Source organism: Pseudophryne corroboree, chromosome 8 (assembly GCF_028390025.1).
Source record: "Pseudophryne corroboree isolate aPseCor3 chromosome 8, aPseCor3.hap2, whole genome shotgun sequence".
NCBI lineage: Eukaryota > Metazoa > Chordata > Amphibia > Anura > Myobatrachidae > Pseudophryne > Pseudophryne corroboree.
The window spans coordinates 44,950,839-44,964,252 of record NC_086451.1 but is presented as its reverse complement, the minus strand read 5'-3'; the positions used below and the strand labels follow the sequence as shown (position 1 = coordinate 44,964,252).

At 47.3% G+C, this 13,414-nt stretch overlaps 1 protein-coding gene across 1 annotated transcript in view; it reads right to left on the bottom strand.

Annotated features, from left to right (window-relative positions):
• Positions 1 to 13,414, bottom strand: part of BCAP31 (B cell receptor associated protein 31) — a 119,214-nt gene that overhangs the window by 48,414 nt on the left and 57,386 nt on the right. The window contains exon 7 of the mRNA XM_063936308.1: positions 2,990 to 3,090. Within this exon, the coding sequence (XP_063792378.1) occupies positions 2,990 to 3,090 (101 nt within the window). The remainder of the gene's footprint in view (positions 1 to 2,989; positions 3,091 to 13,414) is intronic.

Here is a 13,414-nt window from a genome sequence, read left to right as displayed (position 1 = left end):
AATGCGCGGCCCCACGGGTCGGAAACGATCGTCGCTGTCGCCAGTGCATGCATGCAGGATATGGGCTGTCGTCCACGACCTGCATGCAGGGCTGGCGGAGGCGTGACATCACTGAGTGATATGAGCGGTCATATCGCTCAGTGTGTACAGTCGGCCGCCGACCGGCCGGCTCGGGAGGGGAAACATTAGACGACGTCGCTCACAGAGCGACATCGTCTAATGTATACGGACCTATAAACTACACTTAAAAGCCATGTCAAAATCAAAAGGACACTGGAAGTAGGGTTTTAGAGTAAATGTTTTCACTACTTGCAGACAATGAATATAACATGCTGTGAAGGAAATAGGATTGCGTATTTCACAACAAATGGCTTTGATTTGAGATTATATATCTATATCTATATCTCACACACACACACACACACACACACACACACACACAATACGGTAAGTCACACTCTGTATGTAACACATTCTCAACCTACTGAGCCTAGATTACTAAACACATACGGCCTAATTCAGATCTGATCGCAGCAGCACATTTGTCAGCTAATGGACAAAACCATGTGCACTGCAGGGGGGCAGCTGTAACATGTGCAGAGAGAGTTAGATTTGGGTTGGGTGTGTTCAAACTGAAATCTAAATTGCAGTGTTAAAGTAAAGCAGGTAGTATTTACCCTACACAGAAACAAAATAACCCACCCAAAACTAACTCTCTGCACATGTATATCTGCCCCACCTGCAGTGCACATGGTTTTGTCCATTAGCTAACAAATTTGCTGCTGCGATCAGATCTGAATTAGGCCCATAGTGAAAAGACATGCAAACTTTTCAAGGGAATTGTTCTTCAGCAAAGTCAATTGGTTAAATTGTTTGCAAAAGTTAGGACTAAAACCTGGATTAAAATTAGACGAAAATTAAAACAGAGATCCACTGACTAAATCCAGACTAAAACGAAGCAAAAGATAAAGATTAAAATGTGACTATAAACAAACTACAATTTTAAGTAAGCAACTAAAACTAAATAGAAAATCCTTGTCACAATTCACACTGCATCTTATACAGTCTTCCTTAAACTACAGTGCGTCTTACAACCACCATGTATAAGATTACATACTGAGCCGTAAGCCACCAATGGGAATCCCTACTCCACTTCAGCAGACGCTCCACAAACCTTCAAAACACAAATTCTCTCTAAAACCGCCGACCCCTGCACTACAGCTTATCCTGCGCTGTGCCAATCTCCACCCTTCCTTGTCTCAGCTTTTACCTTTACTCCCCACTAGAGTGCTCACATACAGGTTCCTTACCCTTCATTTTCATATCTGTGTTTATTCTGCCTAACATGCAAGTATCTGCTGTATGTGGCCCATGCTTTCCCCACAGTCCGACAAAGTGGAGCACTGAGCTGCCTCAGGAATCTAGGCCACCAGCACAGGTCTTGCCTATTTCAACGACCATAAATATTTTAACTGGTTATGGACCACCAACCCGGGGCACCCCAGCAAGTGCCCTTGGGGCCATTCATTGCTGGATCCCATAGCACTCCATTAGCAGAAGGATGACTGCATACAATGACAAATGCAACTATCAACCGTCTGACCATCTCACCCAAATAACCCCTCATCAGTTGCTGATCAATCAGCATTTTGGGCCCATGCCAAAATAGTCAGTTCAAAATAGACTGACCATGATAACAGCAGCACATAGATGTGTGTGTAAATACATACAGATACAACTGCTAAGCAACCAATCTTTGCATCAATTATAGTTTGGTTATGCATACACAATTCTGCTATTACTACATTAACCAGGTATATGCGGTTTCTTCGTGAGCAACGATATGCTTTGTAGCAGCACGAAAATAGTCCCTAAAACCAGCGCCATAACTACACAGCGCAGTCGCACTGAGGGCGCAACGGGCAGCGGCTTGTAATGAGTCAAATTGACTCATTACAAGCCGCCTCTGCTGTGCTGGTTGCGCCGCGCTGGAGAAGCCAGAGGCAGGGGAGGGGAGAGCAGCACCGGAGGAAGGGGAGAAGGAGGAGGGAGGGGGACTAGAGCCGCAGCAGCGCTATGTAATTGGTAGCGGTGCCGCTGCAGCTGTCCCTCTCCTTCCGCATTGGCTGCCCGGCGCTGCTGTGAATGCTGGGATGCGCTTTACTCATCCCAGCAGTCACAACAGCGGCGGGCAGCCAATGGGGAAGGAGAGGGACAGCTGCAGCGGCGCCTCTACCAATTACATAGCGCTGCTGCGGCTCCAATCCACCTCCCTCCTCCTCCCCTGCCCGGGATCTGCCAGCACCGAGGAGCCTGACTGCCAGCGGGGAGAGATGGTAAGTATCTGTCTGTCTCTCTCTCTCTACTGTCTGCCGTAATGTGTAAAAAGGTGGATGCTGTCTGCCGTAATGTGTTAAAGGGGGACGCTGTCTGCCGTAATGTGTAAAAGGGGGACGCTGTCTGCCGTAATGTGTAAAAGGGGGACGCTGTCTGCCGTAATATGTAAAAGGGGCTCTGTGCAGCGTAATTTCAATAATGGAGACTACTGTGCACCGTAGTAGGAATTGGTATTATTTTGTGGCCACGCCCCTTCCCCATGAAGCCACGCCCCTATATATTTTTTGCGCGTCTACGGCGCGCACTGCCACCATCTTGCATGGGGGCGGGGGGTTTCCAATGCAGTTTCATGCACACAGCGCTAAAATGCCTAGTTACGGCGCTGCCTAAAACATTGCTGCTGTTGTGCGACATTGGGGAAGATGTATTAAGCCTGGAGAAGTGATAAAGCAGTGATAAGTGCAAGGTGATAACGCACCAGCCAACCAGCTCCAATATGTAAATTGACAGTTAGGAGTTGATTGGCTGGTGCGTTATCACCTTCCACTTATCACTGCTTTATCACTTCTCCAGGCTTAATACATCTGCCCCCTTATCATCCCTGGATGTATCCTGTTCGGATAAGAATGGAGCGGGGCAACCAAACACTCACCTGCAGTTTGGCGTGTTCGCTCAGGAGCCGGTCATATTCCTTTGTTAAGCCCTCACTCTGCTTTTTGATAGCAAACACCTCATTCTCCGACTTCTGCAGAGCTGTAGAAACAAAGGAAAAACCAGTAAGTTTTCCAGCAGTTAATGTGCAAACAAGTATAGGAAAGACGGCCAAACAGGTAAAAAAACAAAACAAAAACTACAGAATTATTTTATTTGCAGCCAAATTCAACTGAAGTAGGGCAGTACGGATGGTGTAAGGGTTAGCATTACTGCCTCACAGCACTGAGGTCATGGGTTTGATTCCCACCATGGCTCTAACCGTGTGGAGTTTGCATATTCTCCCCGTGCTTGCGTGGGATTCCTCTGGGTGCTCCAGTTTCCTCCCACAATCCAAAAATAGGATTTTGATAACCTACCGGTAAATCCTTTTCTCCTAGTCCGTAGAGGATGATGGGGACGACATTAAGACCATGGGGGTATAGAAGGGATCCGCAGGAGACATGGGCACTCTGAAGACTTCTCATTGGGTGTGAACTGGCTACTCCCTCTATGCCCCTCCCCCAGGCCTCAGTTGTAGGAACTGTGCCCATTGAGACTGACATTTCGAGGAAAGGAATTACTTAACTAGTGGTGAGATATCTACCAACTCACACCCTCAACCATGCCGCACACATGGCATTCAACATAACACACGCCAACAGGTATGCACTAATTGCAGCAACATGCTGAAACCAAGATAACACAACTTGTGTAACTGTAATAACTAAACTGCAGGTAAAGTACGCACTGGGACGGACGCCCAACATCCTCTACGGACTAGGAGAAGAGGATTTACCAGTAGGTTATCAAAATCCTATTTTCTCATACGTCCTAGAGGATGCTGGGGACAACATCAAGACCATGGGGATATACCAAAGCTCCAGTACGGGCGGGAGAGTGCGGATGACCCTGCAGCACCGATTGACCAAACTTGAGGTCCTCATCGGCCTAGGTGTCAAACTTATAAAATTTAGCAAATGTGTTTGACCCTGACCAAGTAGCTGCTCGGCAAAGTTGTAAAGCCAAGACGCCACGGGCAGCCGCCCAGGATGAGACCACTTTCCTAGTAGAATGGGCCTTCACCGACTTCGGTACCGGCAAACCTGCCGGAGAATGAGCGTGCTGAATTGTCCCTCTGATCCAGCGCGCAATAGTCTGCTTAGAAGCAGGACACCCAATCTTGTTGGGAGCATACAGGACAAACAGAGCCTCTGTTTTCCGTAACCGAGCTGCTCTTACGACAAAAAAATCTTCAAAGCTCTAACCACATCTAGAGACTGTGAAAGTGTCAGTAGCTTCTGGCACTACAATAGGTTGGTTTATGTGGAAGGACGAAACCACCTTTGGAAGAAATTGTTGACGAGTTCTTAACTCTGCCCTATCTTCATGGAAGATCAGGTAAGGGCTCTTGTGAGACAAGGCCCCAACTCATACACGCTCCTTGCGGATGCCAAGGCCAAAAGAATCACCACTTTCCAAATGAGAAACTTCAATTCTATCTCCTACAGAGGTTCAAACCAATCTGATTGAAGGAACTGCAACACCACATTAAGGTCCCATGGTGCCACTGGAGGCACAAATGGAGGCTGGATGTGCAGAACCCCTTTCACGAACGTCTGAACTTCTGGAAAGGAGGCCAATTGTTTTTGAAAGAAAACGGATAAGGCCGAAATCTGGACCTTGATTGACCCCAATCTAAGGCCCGCATCCACACCAGCCTGCAGAAAATGGAGAAAACGTCCCAACTCAAACTCTTCCGTAGGAGCCTACTTGGATTCACACCAAGACACATTTTCTCCAAATACGGTGGTAATGTTTAGACGTTACTCCTTTCCTGGCCTGAATAAGAGTGGGGATGACTTCCTTGGGAATACCCTTTCGGGCTAGGATCCGACGCTCAACAGCCATGCCGTCAAACGTAGCCACGGTAAGTCTTGATACACAAACGGCCCCCGCTGTAGTAGGTCCTCTCGAGGAGGAAGAGGCCGAGGATCTTCTATGAGCAACTCCTGAAGATCTGGATACCAAGCCCTCCTTGGCCAGTCTGGGGCAATGAAGATTGCTCAAACTCTTGTTCTTATTATTTTGAGAACTTTTGGAATCAGTGGAAGTGGAGGGAAGGCATATACCGACCGTAACACCCACTGGGTCACCAGTGCATCCACTGCTATTGCTTAAGGGTCTCTCGACCTGAAACAATATTTCTGAAGCTTCTTGTTGAGACGAGATGACATCATGTCTACTTGAGGAACTCCCCACAGACTTGTCACCTCTGCGAAGACTTCTTGGTGGAGGCCCCACTCTCCTGGATGGAGATCGTGTCTGCTGAGGAAGTCTGCTTCCCAGTTGTCCACTTCCGGAATGAAAATTGCTGACAGAGCTCTAACATGTCTTTCTGCCCAGAGGAGAATCCTTGTCACCTCTGCCATCGCCGCTCTGCTTTTCGTTCCGCCTTGCCGGTTTATGTACGCGACTGCTGTTACATTGTCCGAATGGATCTGCACGGGATCTTGAAGATGTACCGCTTGTAGAAGGCCGTCGTAAATGGCTCTCAATTCCAGAACGTTTATGTTAAGGCAGGCTTCCTGACTTGACCATTTTCCTTGGAAGCTTCCCCCCCGTGTGACAGCTCCCCAGCCTCGGAGACTTGCATCCGTGGTTTTTAGGACCCAGTCGTGAATCTCAAACCTGCGTCCCTCTAGTAGGTGAGAACTGTGTAGCCACCACAAGAGCGAAATCCTGGCTTTGGGGGACAGGATTATTTTCCGGTGCATGTGTAGGTGGGATCCAGACCACTTGTCCAACAGGTCCCACTGGAATACTCTGGCATGAAATCGGCCAAACTGTATGGCCTCGTAGGCTGCTACCATTATCCCCCAACAACCGAATGCATTGATGGATCGACACCCTTGTTGGTTTCAATATTTGTTTGACCATTTTCTGGATTTCCAGAGCCTTTTCCACTGGAACAAATACTCTCCGTACTTCTGTGTCCAGAATCATCCCTAAAAAGGACAATCTTGTCGTCGGTTCCAACTGCGACTTTGGAAAATTCATGATCCAACCGTGTTGTTGGAGTATTGACAGGGAGAGTGCGATGTTCTGCACCAACTGTTCCCTGGATCTCGCTTTTATCAGGAGATCGTCCAGATAAGGAATTATATGGACTCCTTTTTAACGAAGGAGGATCATCATCTCAGCCATCACCTTGGTGAATACCCTCGGTGCCGTGGAGAGTCCGAACGGCAACGTCTGGAACTGGTAATGGCAATCCTGTACTGCGAATCTCAGATAAGCTTGGTGAGGAGGATAAATGGGAACATGCAAGTAAGCATCCTTTATGTCTACTGACACCATGAAGTCCCCCTCCTCCAGACTGGAAATCACTACCCTCAGGGATTCCATCTTGAACTTGAACCTTTTCAGGTAGAGATTCAGATTTTTCAGGTTTAAAATCGGTCTGACCGAGCCGTCCGGCTTCGGAACTACGAAGAGGCTTGAATAAAAACCTTCTCCTTGCTGTGCCAAGGGTACCAGGACAATGACCTGATCCTGACATAATTTGTGAATTGCCGTTGTTACTGCCTCTCTTCCGGGAAGAGAAGCTGGCAAGGTCGATTTGAAAAATCGGCATGGGGGGACGTCTTGAAACTCTAGTTTGTACCCATGGGACACTATTTGTAAGACCTATTGGTCCAGGCCAGATTGAATCCAGATTTGGCTGAAAAGTTTCAGACGTGCTCCCACCCGAGCGGACTCCCGCAAGGGAGCCCCAGAGTCATGCTGCAGATTTGGCAGAAGCAGAGGTGGTCGAGAGACGCTGCGGATTTCTTTCCTTTTCCCCTTCCCCTACCTGCAAAAAAAAAAAAAAAAAGGGGGAACCTTTGGCCTTTTTGTATTTGTTGGGCCGAAAGGACTGCATGTGAGAGTGATGTGTCTTTTCGCCGGTGTAGGAGCATAAGGCAAGAATGTCGACTTACCTGCGGTAGCCGCCAAGGCTAACACATCCAGCCCATCATCAAACAAGGCCTCACCTTTATACGGGCGAGCCTCTATATTTCTTTTGGAATCTGCATCAGCATTCCACAACGCCCTCCGAGCAGATACTGCCATGGTAGCGGTTCTGGATCCCAAGAGACCAATATATTTCATGGTTTCTAGTACGTACGCAGCAGCGTCTTTGATATGACCTAACGTTAGGAGTATCTCATCTCCATCTATTGTGTCAATGTCTAATGACAAGTTTTCTGACCACTTTTCAATAGCACTACTCACCCACGCACAGGCAATGGTAGGCCTAAGTAGTGTCCCATTGGCCACATCGCTCACTCACTTGCGGTCTGTCGGCTCCTTAAGTGAAGCCATTCCAGGCGCAGGGAGAAACACCTTTTCTCTTTTATGACAGGGCCCTGTCTAAAATGCGGGGTGACTCCCACCTTTTTTGGAAAAAGGTAAGCTGCCTGATATACTTTTGGGAATCAGAAATTTCTTTTCAGGTTAAATCAGACCTGAGGTGGATGGAAACATACATTACTTCTTTACTAAAGTAAACCCTCTCCTTGTGGTAAAAGAGGGGGCTTCATAACTTCTAACACCTCCTTTATAGCGAAAACATGTTTTGAATGCTTTTTTGCTAACTTAGGACCTATTCCCCTGGAATCACTAGTGTCGACACAGGAATCAGAATCCGTGTCGGTATCAGTTAGTACTACTTGTGCAAATTTGTATGTGACCCAGAAAGGTCCCTGTGGATGAAAGGCAGAACTATTAAAAATCACATCTTCAACAGATTATTTTCATTTTCTGTATGAGATTCAGTCCAACCTCTTACTGATATGATTCACACTATCATGTAACCTTTCACCCAGTCAGGCTCTTGGTGTCATTACACCTCTGTGTCCCTAACATGTCTCCACAGAGTTCCCTGCCACAGACATGTCACACACTTGCACAACCACACCACAGACACTCCGGGATTTATAGGGGACAGACCCACAGTAAAATCTGTCAGAGGGACACAGATAGGATTTTGCCAGTTCACAACCCAGCGCCAGTAACACAATGTCTGTGAACACAAAATGCCCACTGACATTCAACGCTTTTATAATGTTAATCACACAATTATATAGCACCAAATTCACTGTGGCCCCCCCTGTTTTGCACCCCGATACTTGTTCAGTAGTGGAGGAGGACCAGTGTGGTCTCTGCAGCCTGAGGAGAGAGAGAAAATGGCGCTGAGCAGTGTGCTGGCTGACTGAGGAGGAAGCTCCACTCTTCAATGGTGTGTTTCTCCTCAGCTTTTATGAGGTAATTTTTTATACTGGCAGGGGTAGGGCTGTGCCTCAGCAACTTATGCCCTTATTTATGCCGTTTCCATAGGTTTCATGCTGCCCAGGGCGCCGCCCCCCCCTCCCCCCGCAGTGCCTGTGTATGTGTGGGCAACATGGCGCGCTGCGCTCCCGCCAGCCGCGCGGTACCTTTAGCCGTCACTTTCTTGATTGAAGATCTGTCTTCTAACACTCACCTGTCTTCTGGCTCTGTGAGGGGGTGACGGCATGCTGTGGGAGTGAGCATCTAGGCACGGCTAGCGTTCACTTCCCTTCAGGAGCTAATGGTGTCCTGTCAGCCAGAAGCAGAGCCATGAAACTCTGAGGAAGTTGGTTCTGCTTCTGCCCCCTCAGTCCCACGAAGTAGGGAGTCTGATGCCAGCAGATCTCCCTGAAAATAAAAAACCTAACATAAGTCTTTTCAGAGAAACTCAGTAGAGCTCCCCTGGGGTGCATCCAGTCTGCCTGGGCACATTTTCTAAACTGAGGTCTGGAGGAGGGGCATAGGGGGAGGAGCCAGTTCACACCCAATGAAAAGTCTTTAGAGTGCCCATGTCTCCTGTGGATCCAGTCTATACCCCCATGGTCTTGATGTCGTCCCCAGCATCCTCTAGGATGTATGAGAAAATATACTGGTAGGTAAATTGGCTCCCAACAAATATTAACCCTAATGTGAATGTGTGTGCGAGTACATGTGGTAGGGAATATAGGGGCAGATATATTAACCTGGAGAATGCATAAGGAAGTGATAAACCAGTGATAGATGCAAGGTGATAAACGCACCAGCCAATCGGCTCCAATATACAAATCGACAGTTAGGAGCTGAATGGCTAGTGGGTTTATCACTTCCTTATGCCTTCTCCAGGTTAATACATCTGCCCCACAGATTGTAAGCTCCACTGGGGCAGGGACTGATGTGAATGGCCAAATATTCTCTGTACAGCGCTGCGGAATATGTGTGCGCTATATAAATAACTGGTAATAAATAATAAATAAACTAAAGGAAGAACAGCGTATTCTGGGAAAGGACTTGGCTTTGGGAATGGGCGAGGAATACATGATCTGGTTTCTCAGAGAGGACGGAGTGCATTATCTGTGTCACTGGGTTTCATTCTTCATACTACTCTATTCTTGTACCTGGTGTGCTATCAACTGTGGATGATGAAATGTCTCCCAAACCTAATAGTGGTGCAATAGGATAATCCTCAATGACTTCTGAACTCATGAGGAGCGGTCATGAAGCTGGACTGTGATACAACAGGTAATTCTAGCCAGTTCTAGAACAATAAGAGAATCTCAAGGAAGAAATTTAGTTGCATGTGGTGTATCCAGAGGGGAACCCGTATGCTAGATGAGAAAACAGGATTCTAGCCAACTACAGTAACAGATGAAGTGAAAAACCAAAGTGGGAAGACTCTGGGATTTACAAAGCAGCATCTACTGGTACAGCAGAATCTCCATGTAAAAACGCCTGTATTATAACACTTAGAGCAGGTGTTCCAACTACAGTCCTCAAGGCACACAAACGGTCCAGGTTTTAAGGATAGCCATACTTGAGCACGTGACTTGGGGCCTAATTCAGACCTGATCGCAGCAGCAACATTTTTCTCTAATGGGCAAAACCATGTGCGGTGCAGGTGGGGCAGATGTAACATGTGCAGAGCGAGTTCGATTTGAGTGGGTTATATTGTTTCTGTGCAGGATAAATACTGGCTGCTTTATTTTTATACTGCAATTTAGATTTCAGGTTGAACACACCCCACCCAAATCTAACTCTCTCTGCACATGTTACATCTGCCCCACCTGCAATGCACATGGTAAAGAAAAATTTTGCTGCTGCGTTCAGGTCTGAATTAGGCCCTTAATCAGTACCTCCGTTATTCTGATTTCACCATCCGTGCTCAAACATGGATATCACTAAAACCTTCACTGTCCATGTGCCTTGAGGACCGAGGTTTGGAAACACTGGCATAGAATGACAATTAAGGAAATATAAAGCCTTCCCCTGATTTGTCAATACCACACAAGGCAGTCAGAAACTTGCCCATAGAGGTGGTCAGTCTTACAAGACCCACACTGTTCCCGAGAGAGTGCCCTGCGGACAAAAGTCTACTGATTAGCATCAGGATTAGGAGGGAGGGTGGGGAGGGGGGGTTCCTGTTGCATGGAAACCCCCCTGGGTCTAGATAATGAGTGGGTCCCCTTCTCTGTCATGCAGGAGATCAGGCACTGCAGCTGAGTTGTGGGGTGGGGTTAGGTCATGAAGCAAGAGAACAGACTAATCGTGCGCAGAGTGTCTCCCAGCACACAGGTCTGGGAGGAGAAGTCTCTCTTTAGGGAACTCCGTAGCTGCGTGATTTGCGGGTGAGTGAGTCCTGTCAGTGTGTCTCTCTGACCTGTGAGCCCGTCTTCTACCACGGTCCCTCAGTTCTGCTTGTGTCTCTGTCTGTCCTGTCCGTGTGTATGTAAAATGTGTCTTCTAGCAATGTACTATGTCTATCCGAGTCCTACTTGTGTTTGTCTTGCCAGTGAGTTTGTGTCGGGGACCTGTGTCCTCACGTTCGTCAGTAGCCATTGCACAAGCTACATTTTATGATGTAGTGGCCTGGGTATGTGTAATATTGGCTGCGATTGTATATTTGTAACTTACAGTATTTATTTCAAGGGCTGAAACACAATAGGTGTCACCATGGAAACATAAGCTTTAGCAATTTAGATGAAGTTCAATCAGCAGCAACGACCACAGACCAGATGTAATGACGCCCAAGTTCAGCGGCCGCGTGGGATGCCGGACACACTCGGATGTTTTTTTTTTTTTTTAAAGGGGCACTCACAAGGTATGGTTTTGCCTTATAAGCAATTGCCCCCTTAAAAAAAAAAAAAAAAAAAACTCCCAATACAAGGGGAGCAAATACATTTATGTTTTCTGTTAATATGCGCTGCTTTTACATGTAGCCCACACATTAGCTTTATTTTTACACTGCAATTTAGACTTCCGTTTGAACACACCCCACCCAACTCTCTGCACATGTTACAGCTGCCCCACCTGCAGTACACATGGTTTTGACCACTTACAAACATGAATCGCCCTTCGTTCCTAAACCAAGCATTAGGAAGCCACGGATAGAAATCCCTCGTTTCCCCGTTACAAGTAACTCTTTTGACACTATTCCATTACAGGTTCTCAAGAACAAAGAAGGGAGGGGGAGGGCAACCCCCACATTCTGCCAGCTTGCAGAAAACAAAATATACTGAAATGAGAAGGTATTTTTACTCATCCTGAGAAAACGCACAAGACACACAGATGCTTTTAAGCAAATAAAGGAGGCATCCACTAGTAAACAAATATTCCTCACCAATCCTGCAGCGTAAGGATCTTGTTATCTAAACGCAAGAGAACACTGCGTAGTATTGGTGGAAGATTTCCCTGCAGAAAATGCAAGCACACTGTAGCCAACCACAGCTCCAGACGGAGAGGCACTCTATATGCCGGCTGTCGGCGCTCAGCATACTGGCGCTAGAATACCGTCAGCCGGCATACCGACAACTATTTTCTCTCTTGGGGTGTCCATGACACCCATGAAAGGAGAATAAATAACGTGGCGTACTTAGCGCGCCACCGTGCCCGTAGCGCGGCGATCCCGCAAGGGGCTCTTTTGCGCTCACCCTGCTGCTGGTATACTGGCGACGGGATCCCGAGCACCGGCATACCATAGTAGACCCCTCCAGGCGCACCGTGCTAGTCAGTGCCCTGATTCAGGGAATGCAGTATGGAGGAAAATTGCGCTATATGTATAGGGCAGGACTGATTAACCCTTTATAGAACGAGGATACAACTAAAAGAAAAAAAAGAAGAAAAAAAAAAAAGTCAATCGGAAAAAGGCATTACAGCTCAATCATATAGTCCAAGGGACACAGGAAAACCTACTTCATGTCCACGTGCTAGCCATGTGAGCAAACTTTCCAAGAACTGAGGAGAGGCCGTAATTCAGCTCTGTCAAGTGACATTACAGACAGGTCAATGGGTATATCTGTGCTCAATAACACATGTGCAATCTGACGCTCCTAGCAGGAGGTGACTGGACACGAAGGTCATATGTCAGACTTTGGAAGGGCAAAAGGACTAGGCAACTAAGAGAAAAATAAGATTTTACTTACCGATAAATCTATTTCTCGGAGTCCGTAGTGGATGCTGGGGTTCCTGAAAGGACCATGGGGGATAGCGGCTCCGCAGGAGACAGGGCACAAAAAGTAAAGCTTTTCCAGATCAGGTGGTGTGCACTGGCTCCTCCCCCTATGACCCTCCTCCAGACTCCAGTTAGGTACTGTGCCCGGACGAGCGTACACAATAAGGGAGGATTTTGAATCCCGGGTAAGACTCATACCAGCCACACCAATCACACCGTACAACCTGTGATCTAAACCCAGTTAACAGTATGATAACAGCGGAGCCTCTGAAAGATGGCTTCCTTCAACAATAACCCGAATTAGTTAACAATAACTATGTACAATTTATGCAGATAATCCGCACTTGGGATGGGCGCCCAGCATCCACTACGGACTCCGAGAAATAGATTTATCGGTAAGTAAAATCTTATTTTCTCTATCGTCCTAGTGGATGCTGGGGTTCCTGAAAGGACCATGGGGATTATACCAAAGCTCCCAAACGGGCGGGAGAGTGCGGATGACTCTGCAGCACCGAATGAGAGAACTCCAGGTCCTCCTTAGCCAGAGTATCAAATTTGTAAAATTTTACAAACGTGTTCTCCCCTGACCACGTAGCTGCTCGGCAAAGTTGTAATGCCGAGACCCCTCGGGCAGCCGCCCAAGATGAGCCCACCTTCCTTGTGGAGTGGGCCTTTACAGATTTAGGCTGTGGCAGGCCTGCCACAGAATGTGCAAGTTGGATTGTGCTACAGATCCAACGAGCAATCGTCTGCTTAGACGCAGGAGCACCCATCTTGTTGGGTGCATACAATATAAACAACGAGTCAGATTTTCTGACTCCAGCTGTCCTTGCAATATATATTTTTAATGCTCTGACAACGTCCAGTAAC